The sequence below is a fragment of the Microcebus murinus genome, chromosome 2 (genome assembly GCF_040939455.1).
Source record: "Microcebus murinus isolate Inina chromosome 2, M.murinus_Inina_mat1.0, whole genome shotgun sequence".
Lineage (NCBI taxonomy): Eukaryota > Metazoa > Chordata > Mammalia > Primates > Cheirogaleidae > Microcebus > Microcebus murinus.
In genome coordinates, this window is record NC_134105.1 from 41,068,580 (window position 1) to 41,091,255 (window position 22,676).

Sequence of the window (22,676 nt, forward strand, 5' to 3'; positions counted from 1 at the left end):
AGTTTTTACAATAAGTATATATACTTATATGAGTAGAAAAAAGTAGTTATCTGTAAAAGGTCAGCCACCTCCCAAAGAAGGACTAGGAATAAGACCAAGTAATTTATCAAAAGTCAGGAACCCACAGGAATAAATCAACATTCCACCATTCCTGCCCAAGCTGCTGCTCAGGACACCATCAGCATGTTTCCAGCTGCAGGGATTGCTCGCATGACCCACCTACACACTCTGGGCTGCTTCCCTGGGGAGCCAGAAGAGCCCTCCAACCAGGGCCTGGCCATTCACATGTCATCTCTCCTGGAAACCTGCCCTGGTCTCACTTGTCAGTGCTGCTTGTGAACGTTCTGAGAGCAGGTAAGACCCTAGGACTCCCTTCTGCATCTCCCATAGGAACCAGGCCTGGTAAGCAGCATGCTGGCCCCACCCCAAGGCTGGTATGTCCATGTGCCCACCCTCCCAACTGGGTGCTCCCCAAGGCAGAGGCCGAGGACAGGGAGCCCAGCATGGGATAGGGTGTCAGGAAAGGAGGGATGAACAAATAGATAAATTAAAGAATGATATTCTAGACTAGCGCTGTCCAACATAAGTTTCTATCATGATGGAAATATATTTCCACTGTCCAATATGGTAGCCACTAGCCACAGGTCTACTGAGCACTTGAAATGTGGCTAGTATGACTGAGAAACTGAATTTTTTATTTTATTTAATTGTAATTAATTTAAATAGCCATAAATGTTCTAATGGGAAAAAACACATCATAGTATGGTTATAAGATTAATAAACAAGATGATCCATTTAAAAAAAGAAACAAAACCACGCCTATAATCCTAGTACTCTGGGAGGCTGAGGCAGGAAGATTGTTCAAGGTCAGGAGTTCGAAACCAGCCCGAACAAGAGCGAGACCCCATCTCTACTAAAAATAGAAAGAAATTAATTGGACAACTAAAAATATATAGAAAAAATTAGCCAGGCATGGTGGCGCATGCCTGTAGTCCAGGCTACTTGGGAGGCTGAGGCAGAAGGATTGCTTGAGCCCAGGAATTTGAGGTTGCTGTGAGCTAGGTTGATGCCACAGCATTCCAGCCAGGGCAACAGAGTGAGACTCTGTCTCAAAAAAAAAAAAGAAAGAAAGAAAGAAATTGATAAGGAAGAGGAGGAGGAACAAAAGAAGATTCCCCAACAGCCCCAGGATCCCTACCTGCTCAGCCAACATCAAACTATGGGAGTTTACTTGTCTCCGCCCCTCCCTAGCAAATAGCTCTGTATCCTGCATGCAGAGTAACCAGAGCCACTGAGAGAATGGGATGGGAAGGGTGGGTGGCGGTGAGTGTGTGAGGCTGGGACAGGAGAGACCCTGCACACTTCCCAAAAGAGGAAGGCTCTTGGCCAACATTGTCAGGGACAATGAGCAGGTATTCACTCCAAGAGGAAAGCCCAATCAGTGGGAACTTGCAATAGGTGCAAGAAAAAGGCTGGCCAAGGCAGTCCCCATGCCCAGGACTGAATAACTCATGCAGGCTCCACCTCTACAGACCTGAGCTCCCATGTGTCATCAGAGATCCCAACAATAAGCCACCTGCAGAGCCCTTTCCCATCCTACCTCAGTGATCCTCCCACTAGCCTTGCCAGGGGAGTAAGCAAATATTTCCATCCTGTAACTCAGCAAACCAAGGCTCAGTGTGATAGTCTGAGGGCACAAAGCAGAGAAGACTGGACAACAGGAGTCTGCTTACGCCAGAGAGCCAAGTGATGGGGACGCCGCTGCACAGAGGAAGGCTGGGAACCTGGTCAGCACGGAAGGGAGCCTGCAAACACCGCCATCCAAGTTGCAAGCTCCGAGAAGGCAAGGGCTTTGTCTATTGGTCCACCACAGTGTCCTAGGGCCACATCCAACACCTGGAACACAGCACTCATTCCACAAATATTGATGAACCAACCAAACACAGGTCCAGCCCTTCCAGTTTTCAGGATACTTTCACACCTTTCATCCCACACACCCCTAACAATTGGTCATGCTGGGATCATTCTCCCGACGTGGCAAATGGGAATGGAGGCTCACAGATTGAGAGCCACTCCGGGTTACTGTACAAAAAATCTGCTTGGGGAACTTCCAAGGAAGCCCTGCCTTACTGGAGAGTACAGGTACAGGTTGATCCTGTGGGCCCTGTGTTTTCTCCATGCTCTGATCCATACTCTACCAGCAAGGCAGAGACACGTTCATCACAGCCCCTTCCCCTAGGCAGCCCCCAGTCTCATGAGGAAGGAAAATATGAACCCAAGCATCTATAACACCTGACTGTCCTGTGAGAGAAAAGTGACAATGGGCATTCAGGAAATGAAGGAGACAGGTTCATGCTGGCTGGAGGAGCAGCTTCTCAACTGCGATGACTGGGTCACACTGGACCCAAGGCAGCAGAGGTCCAGAGGCCCTGACAGAAGGCCCAGGAGGTGCCAAGGTGTAGAGAAAGGGTGGGTGGGCTGGCAGCTGCCACCCATCAGCTCTAGAACTTCGGGCAGGCCACGCAGCCTCTCTGGGCCTCAGTTTTCCTCATCTGTAAAATGAGGATGACAATACCCACTTCATGAGAACTGAACTTAGGAGAATGTAATGGCTTCAAGGGACAGCTATGCACAGCAGGGCTCCACAAATAGAAGCCACTATGATACCACAGAGACCAGCGAGTGCGGGTATATGAGGCATCATAAACTTGGGAGGGTAATTGAGATAAGTCAACTCGATACCAGAGTCCGACAGCAACTCCCAACCCAACGAACCAGGGAAAGGTGTGGGGTTGTGCCTCCCGCCTCACTCCACAGACAACCCCCATCCTCCTGACGCCACAGCACAGCAGGCTGGGTGAGCACATGAACGGACCCAGGCAGAGGCAGAGCTGTGCTGAGGCAGCCCACACCCACCCACTCCCAACCTGCCCCCATCACTAAGGGAAGCCAAGGCACCCACCAGGCAGAGCTGGGGTTCGAACTTCAGCCTGACTCCAAAGTCCTTACTCTTTGAATTACATCAAAAAAGAAGAAAAGCAGAGTCCTGGGCTAGGGTACAGTACTGCAGTGCAGGCGAGAAACCTAGCCCAGCTCTGCGCTGGAGCGGCTCACCTATCACATGCCTACTGCGTGCTGGTCCCTGAGCTTCGCACTCTACAGACCTCATCCCAATCCCATCAACCCCCCCCACCCCCCGAGACAAGAATTACCTCCACTGTACAAATGAGGAAGACTGAGGCTCACAGTTCAACAAACTTGTCCAAGGTCTAGCCAGTGGTATAGTCAGGATCTGAACCCAGTTCTGACTCAAAAAGCCATGTGGACACTTTTGCACAAGTAATATGGCCTCTCCAAACTTTAGTCTTCCCATCTGCCCAAATGAGGCTTGAATGAATAATAGGATTTGGGCAGAGCTTTACAATTTACAAAACCCACAGTGGTGCCCAGAGAGGGGCCAGGAAGCCAATATAATCCCCTAGGGGCTCTGTCTAAGCCTGCCCTGGAGTGGGGAGTCTCAGGTGCAGACGTCAATCTCCACCCAGCAGGGTCACCAAGAGCTGCGTCATCTGGCTCCTGGATTCAGTTCCAACACTTGGTCCAAGGTTCTTCTTCATCTTAGGGAAGTCTGGGTCAGATATGTAGCAACCACCAGTGTTTGCTCTTTAAACCACAAGACAAGACACACATCACGGCACCTGGGGCTTTGCCTGGAAGGGAGGACAAGTGCGCAGCAGAAAGCACCCACAATCCTGGCCAAGAGGCCAGTGGCCAGCCACTGCAGGATAACCACCAGGCCCCAAGCTCCTCTACTGGCCGTAGCTGGGCAGCCCAAAGGCATGCAACCAGACAGGACTGCGATCACTGCGGCCCACACTTCTCAGAAAGGAAGGAATGGGAACGAGGCCCAGATGGCTGAGGAAACTTGCCCCAGGTCACATCACAAGCAAGGGGCAGACCTTAGTATGAAGAGTGCCACGATGGTACTAGAGCGAGAACATGACAATATCTACATATGAGAACTCATGGAGCATTCACTAGAGTCTCACATGTGCAGAGAGCTTACTGCATGCTCAACCTTGTGGGGAAAAAAGAACATCAAACACAGCTCCTCCTTTATAAGCCACAGGCTCCCTGAGGGCGGGGACTGGGTTGGGCTCCATTCCCAACCTTCCTGGACACCCACTCTGAGCCAGACCCTGTGCTGGGCACATGGGCACAGGGATAAGGAGACTGAAGGACACATAAGTAAATAGGAAACTGCCACAGAGTACGCTCAGTGCCATGGCAGAAGGAAGGACAGGGTAAAGACAAGGCTTCCAGGAGGAGGTGGCATTTGAGAATAAGTAGGATCAGTCAGGTGGAACAGAAGGGAGGGAAAGCCCTTCCAAGAGGGTCTGTTTACCATTTACATGGCAGCAGTAACAATACCTATTACAATCCCAGCATTAACTGAACATTTACCATGTACCAGTCTCTATTTTTAAGCACTTATGCGTGTATTAACTCATTCCATCCTCATGACAGCCTTTTGAGAGCATTACTATTATTATTCCCATTTTACAGATAAGAATGTTGAGGCCCAGAGAGCTCAGTAACTTGCCCAAGGTCCCTAAGTTAGTATATGGGGCCAGGACTCGAATCTGATGATCTAGTTCCACATCCAGGGCCTCAATCAGCACCTGCTAAGCCTCTCAGATATGTACTTCATGCCACACTGCATGCTGGATACGAGGGTACGATGATGAATATGAGTGTTATATTTAGGGAGGCACAAAGATGAACTAAAAGGAGCTGACAGTTTATAAGGAAAGAAGGACAAAGAGAAAATTCCAGGGCTAAGGCTATAGAAGGAAAAGGCTGCTGCTTCTGGAGGACAAGCCAAGCAGACAGCTAGAGATGAAGCTGGCCTGGCAGGAAGGCCTTGAATGCAGGACCAAAGGGCTTAGACTTTATTCCCCATGGCCAACTGGTTGCCAACCTACAAACCAAGTTGTAATTCAGGGAAGATCTTGAAAGCCCTACCCGGGACTATCTGTAGGACAAATAGATGTCTCTACTGGTGTGTATAGATGTTGCTATGGTTGATAAAATACAAATCTACTTAAAAGAGCTCTTAAAATTAGCAGATACCTAAGCCTCATCAGGTATCTTACACATCAAAGTGGAAAGATTTTTGTCCTTGTCTTTAGAAAACGTGGATGCCCCTGCTGTCAGGGATGGGAAGTAACAAAAAGCTTTTAAACAAGGAGTTCTGAGGACTCAAGGTCTGGGATTTCTGCCCTCCATCCACCCGTGTACCCCACCTCTCCACGGCCTTCGATCTGTTTGAAATCAACTGTTTGAAGGTCCAAAGAAGAGCTTGCCCCAGAGAGACACTCCGATGGGGAGATATTCTCACAAAGAGTGCTACGTAAGTACAAATGACTGTTTGATCAATCATTTGGCCTCAGCGTGGGATTTGGTTAGAATTAAAGCCATCTGGCTGGTGGGGGGGGGTGCTGGGGGAGGAGACAAGCAGGCGGGAAAATGACCCACCCCCTCCCCCAAAAAGCATTGTTAAAATATAACGGGGAAAAACAGTAAAGTTCCTGCTGTTATTTCAGCCTAAGCCACTTAATCCATCAGCACATAAAGCAACTTATTTTATGACCTTTTCCCTTTAAAAAGTAAATCAGAAGACGCTGCCCTGAATTCAGATATCTCTGAAACACACTACTCATCCCTCCCAGTGAAATATCCTGTTTCATAAACCTTCTTCGAGATACTTGAAACTGCAGATCACTAAATGCCTAGCTTTAGGCATCTGACATTCCAGAGAATTAATATTTAAACTTATTATAGGAAAAAAGAATTGAGTTTGGCTGAAGCATGAAATATTTAATAGTGTCTCCAAATTAGAAACCCTATTTTGTTTCGCGCTGGAAATGCCAACGTTATTACCTGGGCTTTGCACTCAAATGATAAAATGCACAGGCAGTCTTGAGATTAAACACACAATTACGGCGGTTCTCTCCAGAGAGATGGGGAGTGAGACAGGTTTGGGGAGTGGAAGCGATTGAGTTTCATTTTTACGATACACTTAAAATTATATTATCATTCTCTGCCTAGAGGGTTGGACTTGAGACTGCTGAAGCTACTTAACCACCGAAAACGGTGTCAAAATCGGCGACTCCACGGAGGCCTATTCTGAGGCTCTCGAAGCCATCGTCATCTTGGAATGGGCCCACTGCCGAGCAAAACTCCGTAACTTTCTCCGCTCACTAGGACAAAAGTATTAAGTGGTTTGGGATAAAAATTAAGCTTCAATCGACACAGTGGATCCTGGCAGCCTCTGCCGGCACGTGTAATTTATTTACAGGGTTGGAAAGTCGGCAAAATACATCATCAACTCTTATACAAACTTCTACTAGGTATTAAATACCCAACCCTCAGAGAAGTAATTCATATAGTCCAGCACGTTCCAAAATAAACCCAATCTCCAGCCCTCCAGAGAGCTTAAAACAGCAAATGGGATCTGTATTTTTAAAGTCAGGTTTATAGTACTCCCTGGTTTCTTGCTACAGCCTGATTTTCTAGCAAACCTGTTATTTAAAAACAAAAGCAACAACATCTAAAAGAGAAAAAAGACACAAATAGGAAGCGGCTGGGCCACACTGCAACCAGGGCCATCCCTCATAGTTCGTACTCGCCCTGTCAGAGGCAGGGTCAGCATATGAAGTTGCAAAGCCTCCTGCAATTTCATCTTCAGAACAAGTAGGACCCCTTGAGCACACTAGTGCACGTTCTCATGAATGCACGTGCAAGGCCACAGACACAACCAGCAGTGGGACCTTTGCTTTCCACAGGGAGCCATTTGGCTCATTCATCATATGCCACAAAAGATCCATTTCCCACAAACTCTCAAGTTCGATCTGATCCCTGGCCTGTTCTCCCTCCCAAGCCCTTCTGCATCCCACCAAGTGCTTAGCAAGAAATAATTGCTTAATAGATCCCTGAGCCACCATGCTCAGGGAAGCATGTGTTCTACAGCCAGGTGTGCTGGGGATCTTGAGGAATGCTCACCCCACAGATGTCTTCAGACGCGGTAGAAGGGAAACCACCACAAGCCTTGGTAAGGAATCTCCCCAAACTCCAAGAAAGGCTCAAACAGGGACTATAATCTGCAATACCTGGTGGAGAGGGGGGTGCCACTGCTTCTGGGAAAGAGTCCCTCCTTGGGGGCCCCTCCATAGCCTTAGAGAGTCCCTGCTTCCTGAGGACTGTGAATCACAACTGGGAACCATTCTCTTTCCCCTATTTCTGCAAAAGGGCAGGGGAGCAGTGCCCCACCAAGGCAGTTTCCCCTTAAAGTCACACCTGAGCTGAGACTCAAAAAGGGGTACTCTGGGATGTGGCTGGTTGAGCCACCTATGGCCTCTTGCTGCCTTCCTCCTGGGCTCCAGGGCATACTCAGGTCTCTATAGTCACAGCCTCTCCCTCTCAGCTGCTTAGGTTTTTGTTGTTGTTGTTGGTTTCCTCAGAGACAGGCTGGAGTTCAGTGGCATCATCCTACCTCACTGCAGCCTCCAACTCCTGAGCTCAAGGGATCCTCCTGCCTTAGTCTCCAATTACTGATACTACAGGCATATACCATCATACCCAACATTTTTTTTTTTAGAGATGGGGTCTCACCACATTGCCCAGGCTGGTCTTGAACTCCCTGGGATCAAGCAATCCTCCCACCTCAGCCTCCCAAAGTGCTAAGATCACACCCAGCCCCAGCTGCTTAGATTTTAAAGGCTGGTCCTCAAGAATGGCATACTTTCAGGAGAAAGTATTGGCTTTGCTGTCAGGCAGACCTGGGGTTCAAATCCCAGGCTCTATACTACTTACTGCTTGCACAACCTTGGGCAAATCACTTAAACTTGCCAAGCCTCAGTTCCCCCACCTGTAAAATTAGAATAATGCCTCCTTTCCTCTTTGGGCTATTGGGCATAGTTAAATATGATCACAGGTACAAGGTATCAGGCCTGGCACGGAGTAGGTGCTCAAGTAAAGTTCAGGGGACCTCCCTCTTCCCATTCCTTTTGTCTTCACCTTCAGCAGTCAACATTTCCAAGGAAAGGTCAAGTCCACAACCTGGCCTGGGACAAAGGTGCCTCTCCTATACCCTGGATCCCGCTCAACCTTCCCAGCCGAGTCAGCATCAAAGCCTGGAGTATCAGAATAGGAAGGGCCTATGGATCATCCAATCAAACTGTTCCCCATTTTACAGATGGGGAAACCAAGGCTCAAAGCAAAGGGTGTGGCCAGCATGTACGGAAGCTGCACAATGGCACATGTGTTTGCTCCAGGCAGGCCCGACTATAACCACCAAATCAATTCAGGCCATGTAGGAAATGCATTATTCAGTTAACGGACTGAAAGTCTCCTCTCAGCGCATCTGACTCAAATGCTGACTTTAAAAACACAGCTCGTAATGCTAACACAATCCGCCTCGATCCGCCGGAAACCTTCTGAAGGAATAACCCTTTGGAGTTTAAGGGGAAGAAAGAGGAAAAGAAGAAAACAGATGCTTAAAGCGACTTTCAACTCAAAGACCACTGGGTCCGAGTTGTATTCTCTCCACCCCTTCCCCAGCCCAGCCCTCTGCTTTCTTTCAGTTTCTTATAAATAAGGCTTTGGGAGACCAAAGCAGCCACAAAACTATTCCCCCTGCTTTTTTTGCTTTCCTTACTCAGTAACTTAGCTGTCAGTCCCCGGACTTTGCTTTCAATGCCGAAAGCATTTTTTTTTCTTCATTGTAAACTATTAATTCGGGCAGCGGCTGTTGATAAACAAGAAGTCCATTTTTAAACTTCTAGAATCATTAGCACAGTGAAGGCGAACAGCACAAATATTTCAGGAGTTTGGTCTTTTTTCCTGGCCCTAGTATTACAGCTGTGTTTTTTGCATAATGCAGTCCAATTTTTCAAAGCCCACTGCAGACTTTGTTTCATTTCTTCTCTCCCTTGAACTGAACGTCTTTGTTTCTTTAAACACAAAAATAAACTACCCCCTACCAAAAGAAACAACACAACTCTCTAGGTCCAAAGTAAGCGCAACTAAAATCTATATTAGGAAAAAAATTAGCAAACCACACTTATAATTTAACTTTGAATATAATCATACATGTAAGGTGAGGTTATTGAAATGCTACCATATCGGGTTCGAAACAGGGAATTATTTTCCAAGAAAACTAAGAGAAAAAAGGAAAATTATCCTGTTTATGTAAGAGCTACAGTTAGCAACAGTCGCTGGTCAACTTCTAAATAATGTTTACTTGTTTATTCGGCTTTTTTCCCCCTAATCCTATCCGAAACGGATTGAAAACTCTATTCCAAACTTTAGCTTTCTCCTTTCTTCTAGAAGACTGGCCAAACTCCACGAAATAAAACCGAAGAAAATGATGATAATTATGCAACATTCTGAACAAAGAACATAAGAATATATTTTTTTAAGTGATTCATTGTGCACTTATGCTTGTAATGGGATTTTAACGCACTGTAAAAATAAGTGTGCTGGCTCACTTAGCTTCTCACGCAAATGAAACGCAGGGAGATGAATAACTCTGGGATGGGGTGTTTTTTTGGTTTTTTTTCAAAAGGAGAAGTGTGAAGAAAAATCATAGCATATAAAGAAATTTATGTTTTTTAATCATAGATGGAGCAACACAGCCTACTGATATGATTCCACAGCTCCAAGGGTCCTGAGATCTCAGCCCAGCTAAGCACGCTATAGGTAAACTCCTGAGAAACAACCAGGCCTAAATGAAGTCACGATCTCATGCGACGGTCCCCTTTCACATTTTGCCCACAAAGCCTTAGCAGCTTCTAGAGAACCTGGGAGGCAGGAAGGAAAGAAGAATTCTAGCTGCACAAGATTTCTTAGGGAATCTTTGGGAATATATTTCCGCTACATGTCTATAAAAGATTTGTCGGATACATAACTCTTACGACTGTAGACGCAACATGTTCCTATCTCATTTTTTACCCACACACATACTTGTTTCTCTTTGTCTCACGGAGCCTGACATTTGGCCAGCAGGTTTTTCTCCCCCTTATTTAAAACCTCAAGCACTGAAAAAATTTGGATCTGATTATTTCCGGATCACAGGACCAGCACTTTAAAATGGATGAAATGCAAGCAAATTGCCCACCAGAGCCGGAGGGGGGAAATGCTTTAAAAATAACTCATACCTTTCTACTACGGACACACTAGCCTCTCCAAGGCCTCCCCAGACATCGCAGCGGCTCCTTACTCAGATGAAGAAACTCCACCAGGTGACACCACCAAAACCATCATTACTCTCCACCAACACCAGCCCCTGACACCATGTACACAATCTTCAATTGTTTTCCCTTTCTTTTTTTTCCAAAGAAAAAAAATACCAGCTTTCTTTTTTTTTTTAAGTTACAAGACTGACTACTTTTTGACATTTCCAGACACGTTATGACGACTGTTTTTATAATGACAGAGTTCACATCTGTCCTGATCGTCCACCTCCTTTTTATTGCTAGGATGTATCCAGTCTCGGCACACACGGCACAAGGGCCGGGGAGTCGCTGTGAATTAAATAGTGACCTCAGTATCGGGTTTGCTCTGGGAACAAACAGCCACTCTGGACAATCAGAATCATCTAGTAAACTACAAATTTCTCTGACTATGGCATTGATACTAGTTACCAATTTCCTAAGATTCGAGGCAAGAGAAATACCAAAAGCAAAAATGTTTTTACACTCTCTGGGAATGCTCAGAAGGCCTTTGTTGTGATCGCCAGCTCTCAGCCGCCAACATACACACGTAGAAGGTACAAGTTGTGGAACCAGAATCAAACATTTGGAGGTGGAAGCCTTGGAAGCTGCCCCTTACTGTCTGTAGCTTTGAGCAAATCCCTGAACCTTAATGTCTTCATCTATAAAATGGGAATCACATTAATAACAGCCACTACCTGCCCCGCACATTACAGACTGCAAAGCGCTTCGACATCTGTTCCCTCGCAAGAGCCCACAAGGCAGGCAAAGCGCAGCTGGTGGAGGGCACACGAGAGAGTGTGTGGGAACACACTCTGAACACTGTAAAGCACTGTGCTCGGAGAACGAGCGTCATCAGTCTGTCGCCACAGAGCTGTCCGCCTGCATACAGCCCAGATGTTTACCTTCTTTCCTTGTCAGGACTTATAAAAGCAGAGTGTCGGGTGTTTAATAATAAGAAAGAAAAATGCAGCATCTGGCAATTTGGCCTTTCCAGCTGTTTGGAATCTGGATAAACGGGACTCTGCCATAAACAGATCGTGATTCTTATTGTAAATGATGACAATGTTAGTCCATGACGTCGCACCATCCCTGTTGCCTCTCGACTCTAGATCTGGAAATACATAGGACCCAGACATTTATAGAGAAACTACTGGATTCAAGAACCCACTCCCTTCCTCTGCCTCTCCACGGCAGAAGACCGGTTATCTGAAACCTGACCCCAGACCAAGCAACACTGTCTTCTCTCTGGTCACTGGGCAGCAGTGGCCACAAAAGACCTGAAGCTTGGCACCTCTCAGCCTCGCCTGGCTGGTTCACCAGAGTTAACACCCTTTACATTCAAAATTTTTAAAAAATTAAAACCTTTCTCGCTCCTTGCTCTACCCGCTTTATCTCAAGTATCACTGACCTTAGCACGGTGCCCTACACAAATTAATAAAAGTCACCCCTTCTACCTTTTCAGTTTGTAAAGCATTCTTACAACCCTCGTTTTGCTTACCCTCCAAGGCAGGCATTATTATCTCTTGTGCGAACGAAAACCCAGAGGTTGAGAACATGAAACACATTGCAAAAGTAACCCTAAAAATAACCAGACACTGAGGTGGCCCTTACACATTCTTTGTCACTAATCCTCTCATCCATTGGTCTTGCAAATTAAGTCTCAGGGCGAATTTACAAATGTGGGAGCCTAAGACTCATGAGAGTGAAATAACTTCCCCCAAAGTCCCATAGATCATAGATGGTGGGGTTTTACAATTTCCAGCACAGTCAATAAATATTTTTCAATTGGTATTTCTGTCTGTCTGTTTCCAATAAGCCTGAGAACTTGGAGTTAGACACCGAACATTCAAAAGGTCACGTGGTCTGGGGAATATTTTGGTGGGAGTGGGGATGGCAAGAAGGTACAATTTCCTTACAGCGTGTTTAAGAGAGATGCCAAAAGTCCGCCCGCTGGAGAAGCCGATTTTGTCTCCAGCCACTCAGTGGCTTGACTGTGACAAGAACTTGCCTCAACTACACAGAGGCCAGTTCAGAAACCTCTCCAAGCCCAGGTCCCCAATCTTTCCCCTTCTCCCTAGGCTGGTTACACCAGAGCTCTGGCACCCAAAACCCACAACCGCATGGGTGGCCTTTTTCACACCAGACACTTCCCCCACCCTCAGGCTTCAGTTTCCTCACCTTTCAAATGGGTGTGATAAATCCCACCCCACCAGCCTCACTGGGAAACTATGAAGAAAGTTTTGAAATTGCTTGGAAAAACCCTAACCAGAGAAAACAGCTTAAGGTATAAAGAAAGAGGCTCTTCCTCCCATCCCTTTATTTTCCTCTGCCCTTTCCAAATACAAGCCTGACTTAGAGATCTCTTATTTTAGACATGGGGGGTGTAGATAAAAATAATTGGGGTTTGAGGGGAATGGAATTAGGAAGATCGGACACAAAGCATCCAGATGAAAGGTCTCTAACTACAGCGTGGAACAAAGGCTATGTTTGGGACAGCCATTCACTCGGTCTGTGGAGAACTTGATCTTCAGATGACAGCCATGATTTTTTAAAACACAAAACGTTGTAGGAGGGTATCTGTTTAAGGGAGGATTGTGCATGGCTCGGGGGAAGCCAGGGAGCTCACAGCAGCAAACATTACTCATGTCTTCACTCCTCTGTCTGAAAGAGACCTTATATGTATATTCCAGCAATAATACTCTGCAGGAGTTATTTGTTTGTTTTTTCCACATCTATCCCTCTAAAAAATGTTCTCTATCTCTTGGAGAAGAGACTGACATTTAAAACAAGGAGATGAGAAATAGTGCTCTCTTACAAAGTCAGGTGTTTTCTTTTAAAAAGAAAAAAAAAATCTGTTATGTTTATTTCATTTTACCAGTCCCTGAATTGGGGAGTTGGGGTTTTTGATCTACAAGGAGCTCTCATGTGTAAAAGTGAGCTGCCCATGTTCTGAAAGTTGCTGGGGCTGACGCTAAGGGCGTGGCGTGATGCCTATAGCCATAAAACACAGTTTTTGTTTTCTTTGAGAATCACCTGGAAAGAGAACCAAGAGGTTCCAAATACTGATATAATAAAACCCCCAAGCCTTGGCTTCTCCTAAGAGGAAAAAAGAGGAAGAGGGACACAGCACCTTAACAATTTCTCCAATTTCTGGTTAACTATCTGTCACCATGAAACTTATAAATAATGGCTCAATAATAATTAACTGTGATGAGAAGAACATGTTCATGGAAATCTCCACACCATCGCTGGCTATGAGCCCATAAACCACACTGAGGCCTGTACTTCATATCCATCAGCTTCAACTGGTGGAGAAAGGGGACTGCCAAAGAACTTTTGCCCAAAGACCATGGTGCTAAAGCGCCAAGGGCAGAAAAACCATTTTTAAGTCAGTACTTGACCCAGGAAGAGAATTTTCCATCAGGAATCCAGAAATCATCTGGTATAATTAATTCCTCGCTTGACAGATGGAGAAACTGAGGTCCCAAGACGGGAGGGGTCTTGCTGAAGGCCTCTGGTTTTTGTTATTTAAGGAGACTGGAATACTTCAAAGTATACCTTCAGTTGCTCAGCTACCCCATACACGAGCTGCTACTCACTCTAATATATAATAAAATTTTGACGAGTTTCTACACAACTTTTATCAGAAATATACAGAAGCAAAATTATGTAATCTGAGCTTTCTATACCCACATTTCCCCAAACCGGGCTTACTGAGTTTAAATTAGATGCTTCCTAGAGCAGGCATCTTTTCACACTGACAAGCGAGGCCCAAACAACTAGAGAGAAACTGAGGAACTCCGGAAATTGGCGACACCAGGCAGCCCAAATCTCTCCACATCCGCGGCCAGGCACGTTGGCAGAGCCGGACTCACCCTTCCCGGCGGCGGCCTTGGATGGGCCGTATTCTCTGGGGCTTCTGGGCCGGAGGAGGTTGTGGGCGCGCGGTGGCGCGGGCGTTCGTGCTAGCAGATCCCGCGGGCCCCTGTCCCCACAGCCGCCACTGCTCACGGTGACCCTGAAGGCCATGTGCGCGCCGAGGCTGGCGGGCCCGCGGCCGGGACCCGGCGCACTGGGGGCCTCCTTGGGCCTCTTGTCCGAGTGTGCCTCGGCCACCTCGCAATGCATGGCGCCGGGGCGGGGCGCACGGCTGGGGGTAGCGCCGGGCTCCTGGGGAGGGGAGACAGAACAAGCACGTTAGAATTCGAGAAGCGGCCCCCTCTCATCCCAGGCCGAAGGGCCAAAGTTTAAGCGGACCACCGCCCCTCGGCTTATTCCTCATCTCTAAATAGGTTAGCGCCACGACATCTATCCGAAGCCGAAATCAAACCCATCTACCTGATGCCAGGTAAAAAAGCCCCTTCCCCAGCGCAGAATCGGCTCTCCCTTCCCTGGCTTGTTGAGTGCACCCGCCACCAGCCACTGCGCCCTGCCACCCAAGTCCGCCTCCACGCCCCTTTGGACGAATGGGGAAACTGAGGCTTAGAGAGAGGAGGGCGCTTGTCTCGCATCCCCAAGTGGGACCGGAGCCGGCGGCAACAAGGATCCACAGAGCAGGGCTCCCGCAAAACCGCGGAGACGGCTCCGGGTGGGCCACAGGCTGCGCGCCTCCTCGGTGGTCTGGCCCCAGCTGCGTGCAGAGGCGGAGGACCGCGAACCCTATGGGTCCCGGGCGCAACCTCGGAGACTCGCCCGCCACCACCCAAACCCAGAAAACCGGAGTCCGAGGATGGACGCTCACTCCCACGACGTGAACCCCTCACACGCATCCCAAGACACGCACATCGCCACGCGCACTGGAGAAAATGAGCCCATCGCGAGTGCAAACCAACACAGTCAGCAGTGCCCACGCGCGCCCGCTCCCACGCACACCACATAGCCCCGCAAATGCACACTCGAGGACGCGACGTGCCACACACTCTCGTTCGCCCGCTCGGACATTCAGCACCACTACCAGCCGCACGGTCTCACGCTCTGGCCACAAGCGCACGCTGGGGGTCCCGCGCCAGTGCCTGGGCCCTTCCGTCATCGCTGCCAGAGCGAGGGCCTGGGGCCCCCAAACTCTCGTTCCCCTAGGCGCGCCCCGCGTCATCCCAGAGCTGCCCGGATTCGAGCGTCGCTGGGACGCCAGCCTCGGATCTCGGGCCCCGCGCCCGCCCCCTGCCCCGGCCGCCGGCCTCGGGCCGCGCCCCTTCTCACCTCGCCGCGGCGGCTGCAGCTCGCGGGGCGCACGGCTCGGCGCGCCTCCACTGGCGCCGCAGCCCCCGCAGCCGCCGCCGCCGCCGCCGAGTCCTGCGGGGCGGCACCCCGGGGGGCGGGGGCGGGCCCGCGGCTGCCAGACAGCAGCTCGGGCCACTGGCTCGCCGCGGCCGCCCCGCGGGGGCCAATCGCGGCGCGAGGGCGGGGCCTCCTCGCCTGGGGGCCCGGGCGGGGCCGGCGCGGGCTGGGCGGAGGGTTTGACAGGCGGCGGCCGGCCGGAGCCCTGCGCTGCCCGCCGCCCTCGGGCCGCCGAGCGGGGCAGGATAGGCTGGGCGCTGTCGGGCTGGCTGAGCGTGCGGGGCGTCAGGACGGCCAGGCTCAACCTGGCTCCGACCCGCCTCTCCCAGGGGCCTCGGGCAGGGTCCTTACCCTCTCAGGTCGCTTTCTCCTCTGTCAAATGGGAACGGCGACACCCGCTAACGCTGAGGTAACAGATGCGAAAGTGCTTGAAAAGTTTTCTTGTAGAATCCAGCCCGCTCACTCGAGAACTCGCCCAGATTTCACAGCGAGCCAGCGGTAAAGTGGGGGCCCGAACCCAGGCTTCTCAGCCCACTGTCTTACGTTTCTGTTTTGTTTTCCACCGGAAAGAGTCCAGGCTAGACGGTCTCAAACTCTGAAGTTCAAAAAAACCCCACAAAACTGATGCCTGGATCCCAACTAGAAAATACTCCGACTGAGTTTGTCAGGCGGGAGGGCCCCAGCGCTAAGGACTTTAGCAAGCTCCCAGGACATCCTTACAGATCCTGAAATTGAGACCTGCTCCGAGGAGTCTACCCAGTTCCCCTGCTTCCTGGATTCCCCCGACAGACAGCAGTGTCCCAGGGTCCCTGCCCAAAGTGTAGGAAGAGCACTGGACAGAGAACAGTGACTAGAAGCCATGGCTCACTTCCCCTCTCTGAGCCTCAGTTTCCTCCTGTGTAAAATGGGAGTGTAAAATAAACCAGGCCTGTTCTGTCAGGGCTCCTGAAGGATCCAGCCGAGCCCCTGAAATGGTCTCTGCGTTTCACCGAGGCACCCCTGGACGCTGTGTGCTGGTGATCTGGGCTGGCTCCAAGGGTCCTGGCCGGCTTCACACTCCTTTGCGGTCTGGTCTCCTTGGCCTTGGCCTCAAACTGAAAAATGCATGTGTGGCCCCTCCCTACGACACAGCAGGTCAGGTTCACCACACAGGATTCTGCACAGAATAAGGGACCCCAAGCAGGGTCTGGAAAACGAGGATTTTAGAATCACAAAATTGTAAAATTTTATTTCCTATAATTTATTAAAAATAGTATCTTGCAGTTACAGAGCAATAATGGTAAGAAGGACCTTGGAGTTTTAGTTAGACTGCTCCACATTCAGAGATGTGACTGGCCCACAGCAATGTGGTAGGGGGTGGGTGGCAGAGCTGGCACCTCGATCCAGGCTTCCTGACTCTCGGGCCAGACTCCTCCTCCTACACTATCCAGGCTGCCTCTAATAGGCACAAGGTGTCAACCAACCATGCCCATAACACACAGGCCCAGGACTGCTTAGGACATCATGACGGCCTCTGTCTGGGGATTTGGAGTTGGGGGTTGTTGCTATTTTTAAGGAAGGAGGGGAAGGGGCAGAAAGTAGCAGAGTAGCTCACCAACTCCTCCAACACACCACTCAGTGCCCACATCCACACACGCACACTCTTCCAAAGTCCCAGGGCTGGCTTTGCTGCCAACAGGCCATGTGGCTTTAGGCAAATAATAACCTCATTCTGGACCGCAGATTTTCCCTCAAAAAGCAAGAAGGTTGCAATATCTCTGGCCTTTTCAGTTCTGCCCTTCAGCAAGGCCAGGAGCCAAGTCCTCTGCCCTCCCTCCCCCAACACACACACACACACACACACACACACACACACACACACACAGCACTGAGAATTTAGTTGGGACTCTGAAAACATTTGCTGAATGAGTCACTTAACTAACTGGACCTGCAGGCAAAGGCTCTCCAAATTTCCAAATGCAGCAACAGCTCATTCAGTAATTCTTTCCTGAGCACCTACCCTAAGCTGGCCCTCATACCTGAGCTAAGGACAGAGACCCTCCCTACCTGTCCCTCAATGAGCTCTCAGGTCCATCCCGCCAGGACAGATGGGTTGTGAAGTCTGGCAAAGCGATGAGAAGGTTAATCTGCTCAATAAAACAGACCTCTTAAACACTGTATATGGAAGGACCCCTGTGGGGATATATAGAATCCAGTAGGTATATGCAGTTTTTTCCTAGAAGGAAATACAAGAAACTGTTAACAGTGGTTAAGGGAACAGAGGACTAGGAGAAGGCCTGCGCTTTTCATTTTTCTACTTTTCTGAACTGTATTTTCTAACAATATATATTATCCTCCCTCCCTTTCAATAGTGGTTATTTGAGCAGTGGGATTATGGGCTGTATTTTTTCTTTATACTTTTGGTATTAAAATAAAACTCATTAATATTTTAATTGTCAAGAACAAAATGAAATGAAACAAATTAAACCTGCTTCTCACTTTAGGAGGCTAGACAGTAATGTGTGCTTTGTACACTAACCCATGTTTCAACTCAAACTCTCATTTACACTCTAGTCTCACATATAGTCTGTCTATTGCTCTCTCCATCTGGATCCATCTGCAAAAGCAAACATCATTTTTTTCTTCTCTTTGTTCCTCATTCCTATGTCCCTACCTTGATGAATGGCCCCATGGTCAAGTCCCCCAAGTCAGAAATCTGAGAGTCATCCTTGGCCACTCTTCTTTCACACTCCCATATCTGGTTAGTCATTAATCCAACTAACAATCCCCTCCTCTCCATTCTCACTACATTTCTTCCAAGTTCTTCTCCTTGTCTCCATCCTCAGCCCCCTCCCAATTACTTTCCACACTGGTCTCCCCATCAGTCTCTAAATATAAATCTGACCGTGGCACTTCCCTATTTAAATCTCATTAACAGCTCCCAATGGCCATCTAAATAAAGTCAAACCATTTTATCACCCTACTCTTAGCCCTACCTTATGTTCCAAGCACCCTGGAGTAGTTTTCATCTCCTAGAACCCAGAACAGATATTCATACCTTCATAGCTTTGTATATGATTCCTACACTAACACTTTTCCCTCGTCTACCTAATGTACTTCCTCCTAGGAATCATTTAATACCCAGCCCAAGTGTCACACTTTTTCCCAAAAGCCTCAGCTGAATCTGGTAGAATTGTTTTCTTCCTGCACACTCTCTCAGCCCTCTGCTTCATTCTATCTCAGTACTTATTGCACTGTTTTGTAACTGCTAACAGTTTGTCTCCCCCTCTAGACTGAGAGCTCTATGAGGTCAAGAGCAGCCTTTTGCCTTTGTATCTCCAGAAACTAGAAGAGATTATTGCAGAAAGTCAGCATTTAGTAAATGTTTACTGAATGCTGATTAAATTATTAGAGCTTACCATACTTCATTTCTAGCTAAGTGCTTCCTTACCCTGTCAAGACTCTCTCCACCCCCACCATCTTTGTCCAGAGGTATAAGCATACATTCAGCAAATGGTTAAAGTAAAAATAGACATTTTTTCCTTTTATTTCATCATATCATGGGAGTACAAATATTGTTAGGGTTACAAATATTGCCCCTGCCCTCCTCCCTCCCCCTGATGTCCCAGAGATTCAAGCATGTCCAATCCCCAGGTGGTGCGCACCACACACATTATGTAAGTATACACCCTTCTCCTCCTCCCCCTTCCCAAAAATAGATATTTTTATGTCTAAGGTCTCCTGTGCCCTGGAGACATGAGGAAGGAGAAGGAATAGAGGTGATAGATATCACACTGCTTACCCTACCTTTATTTCTTGCAGCAAGGAAAGAGTCAACATTCATCAGAGAACCTACCATGTGCCAGGTACTGTGGCTCACACTCTCCATATGTGATCTCATTGAATCCTGACAGATGAGTTTGTGAAGCCAGGTAAAGCAATGAGAAGACAACAACTCTGAGATAAAGGGGTTATTATCCCCATTTTATAGGTGAGAAAATAAAAGTTCAGAATTAAGTGATTTGCCACAGTTATTATAGTCAAGAGTGTCTGCCTCCCATATACTTACGGCCAACCTATTTTCTTTCTTTCTTTCTTTCTTTCTTTCTTTCTTTCTTTCTTTCTTTCTTTCTTTCTTTCTTTCTTTCTTTTTTTTTTTTTTTTGAGACAGAGTCTCACTCTATTGTCCAGGCTAGAGTGAGTGTCATGGCGTCAGCCTAGCTCACAGCAACCTCAAACTCCTGGGCTCAAGCGATCCTTCTGCCTTAGCCTTCCAAGTAGCTGGCTGGGACTATAGGCATGTGCCACCACGCCTGGCTAATTTTTTCTATATTTATTAGTTGGCCAATTAAATTCTTTCTATTTATAGTAGAGACGGGGTCTCACTCTTGCTCAGGCTGGTTTTGAACTCCTGACCTTGAGCAATCTGCCCGCCTCGGCCTCCCAGAGTGCTAGGATTACAGGTGTGAGCCACCGTTCCTGGCCCCAACCTATTTTCAATAAGAGTGCCAAGACCACTCATTGTGGAAAGAATAATCTATTCAACAAATGGTATTGGGACAACTGGATATCCCCATGCAGAAGAATGAAGCTGGACCCCTACCTCACACCATATACTTCAGAAAGTATCGTATAATGGTCCAACAATCTAAATATAAGTGTTAAAACCATAAAACACTTAGAAGAAAACACAGGGGTAAATGTTATTTTTTTTTAGGAGTAAATTTTGACCTTGGATTTGGCAATGGATCTTTGATATGACATAAAACATATCAACAACAAAAGAAAAAATTGGACTTCATTAAACTTAAAAACCTTTAGGCTGGGAGCAGTGGCTCAAGCCAATGACTCAGGAGTCTGAGATAGAAGGATTGCTTGAGCCCAGGAGTTAGAGTCCAGCCTGGGCAACATAGTGAGATTTCATCTCTACAAAAAAATGAAAAAAAATTAACCAGGTATGGTGTTGTATGACTGTATTCGCAGCTACTTGGGAGGCTGAGGCAAGAAGTTTACTTGAGCCCAGGAGTTTGAGGCTACAGTGAGCTGATCATGCCACTGCATTCTAGCCTATGTGACAGGGCAAAAAATAAAAATAAAATCAAACTCAGTCTTAAAAAATAAAATCAAACAAACTTTTGTACATCCAAGAGCATAATCAAGATAGTGAAAACACAACTTATAGAATGTAAGAAAATATATGCAAATCATACATCTGATAAGGGTCTAGTATCAAGAATATATGAAGATCTCACATGACTCAACGACAAAAACACAACCCAATCAAAAACTGGGCAAAGGCAGGCCGGGCATGGTGGCTCACGCCTGTAATCCTAGCACTCTGGGAGGCCGAGGCAGGTGGATTGCTCGAGATCAGGAGTTCGAAACCAGCCTGAGCAAGAGTGAGACCCCATCTCTACTATAAATAGAAAGAAATTAATTGGCCAACTAATATATATAGAAAAAATTAGCCGGGCATGGTGGTGCATGCCTGTAGTCCCAGCTACTTGGGAGGCTGAGGCAGGAGGATTGCTTGAGCCCAGGAGTTTGAGGTTGCTGTGAACTAGGCTGATGCCATGGCACTCACTCTAGCCTGGGAAACAAAGTGAGACTCTGTCTCAAAAAAAAAAAAAAAAAAAAAAAAAAAACAATTATTAGTCATTAGGAAAATGCAAATCAAAACCACAAGGAGCTGGATGGTAGTGTGTGCCTATAGTCACAGCTATTCAGGAGGCTGAGGTGAGAGGATCACTTAAGATCAGGAGTTTGAGGCTGTGATGTGCTATGATCACACCTGTGAATAGCCACTGCACTCCAGCCTGGACAACATAGAGAGACCCTGTCTCTAAAAACAGTTTAAAAATTTAAAAACCTACAATGAGATATCATTTCACACCCAATAGATTGGCTATAATTGAAAAAAAAAAAAGAGTGTTTACAAGGATGTGGAGAAATTGGAACCCTCATACATTGCCAGTAGCAATGTAAAATGGTCCAGCCACTATGGAAAACAGTTTAGGGACTCCTCAAAAAGTTAAATATAGAATTACAATATGACCCAGCAATTCCACTCTTAGATATGTATCTAAAAGAATTAAAAACAAGTACTCAAACAAATACATGTGCATGCATGTTCATAGACAGCTCTATTTGCAATACCTAAAAGGTGGAAACAACCCAAATGTTCATCAATAGATGAATAGATAAATTGTGGTTTATACATGCAGTAGAATATTATTCAGCCATAAAAGGAATGAAGTATCAATAGATATGGCAATGTAGATAAACCTTAAAAACATGCTAAGTAGAAATAAGCCAGACACAAAAGGTCACATATTGTATGATTCTATTTATATGAAATATCCAGAACAGGCAAATCCAGACACAAAAAAGCAGATGAGTGGTTGCCAGGAGTTAGGGAGAGGGGCCAGTGGGGAGAATCTGCTTAATGGGTATGGCTTTCCTGTTGGAGGAATAAACATTCTTTGGAACTTGATAGAGGCAGTGGCTGTACAACATTGCGAATACACTGAATGCCACTGAATTATTCCCTCTGCCTTTTTATTAGAGGCAGGGTCTTACTCTGTCACCCAGGCTAGAGTGCAGTGGTGCCATCATCGAGGCCTCACTGCAGCCTTGAACTCCTGGGCTCAAGCAATCCTTTTGCCTCAGCCTCCTGAGTAGCTGGGACTGCAGGAATGAGCCACAGTGCCCAACTTGAATTATTTACTCTTAAATGCTTAATTTTGTGTTACGTGAATTTCACTACAGTAAAATTTTTTATGATTTAATGAAAATAAAATAGAGTGCCTGAGTTCAAAGCTTAGGCTTCCTTCCCTGCACATTGGGAGCATTCACTGGGGACAGCCCACAGAACAGATTCTATAACAGTTGTGGCTCTGGTGCTATCAAGCTGAGGGATAGGCAAGTCACCAGGCCTGGATCCTGATTATTGTACCTGCCAAATAAAGATGATAATGCCTGACCTGCGAGGGCTTCCATAGAGACTCAGTGCGAAGATGAAAAAGATAAGATCACTTGTGGGGGGAGGGGGAGAAAGGGCATTTATTGAAACCTTAAAACTTATACCCCCATAATATGCCGGAAAAAAAAAAAAAGATAAGATCAACTTCAAAATGAGAGATG

At 47.3% G+C, this 22,676-nt stretch overlaps 1 protein-coding gene across 1 annotated transcript in view; it reads right to left on the minus strand.

Annotated features, from left to right (window-relative positions):
* GLIS1 (GLIS family zinc finger 1) overlaps nt 1–15,572 on the minus strand; it is a 217,366-nt gene extending 201,794 nt beyond the window's left edge. The window contains exons 1-2 of the mRNA XM_075998572.1: nt 15,477–15,572; nt 14,153–14,447 (exon numbers count right to left, since the gene is read on the minus strand). Of these exons, the coding sequence (XP_075854687.1) occupies nt 14,153–14,405 (253 nt within the window). The 5' untranslated portion in view covers nt 14,406–14,447; nt 15,477–15,572. The remainder of the gene's footprint in view (nt 1–14,152; nt 14,448–15,476) is intronic.
* Nucleotides 15,573–22,676: the final 7,104 nt, after the last annotated feature.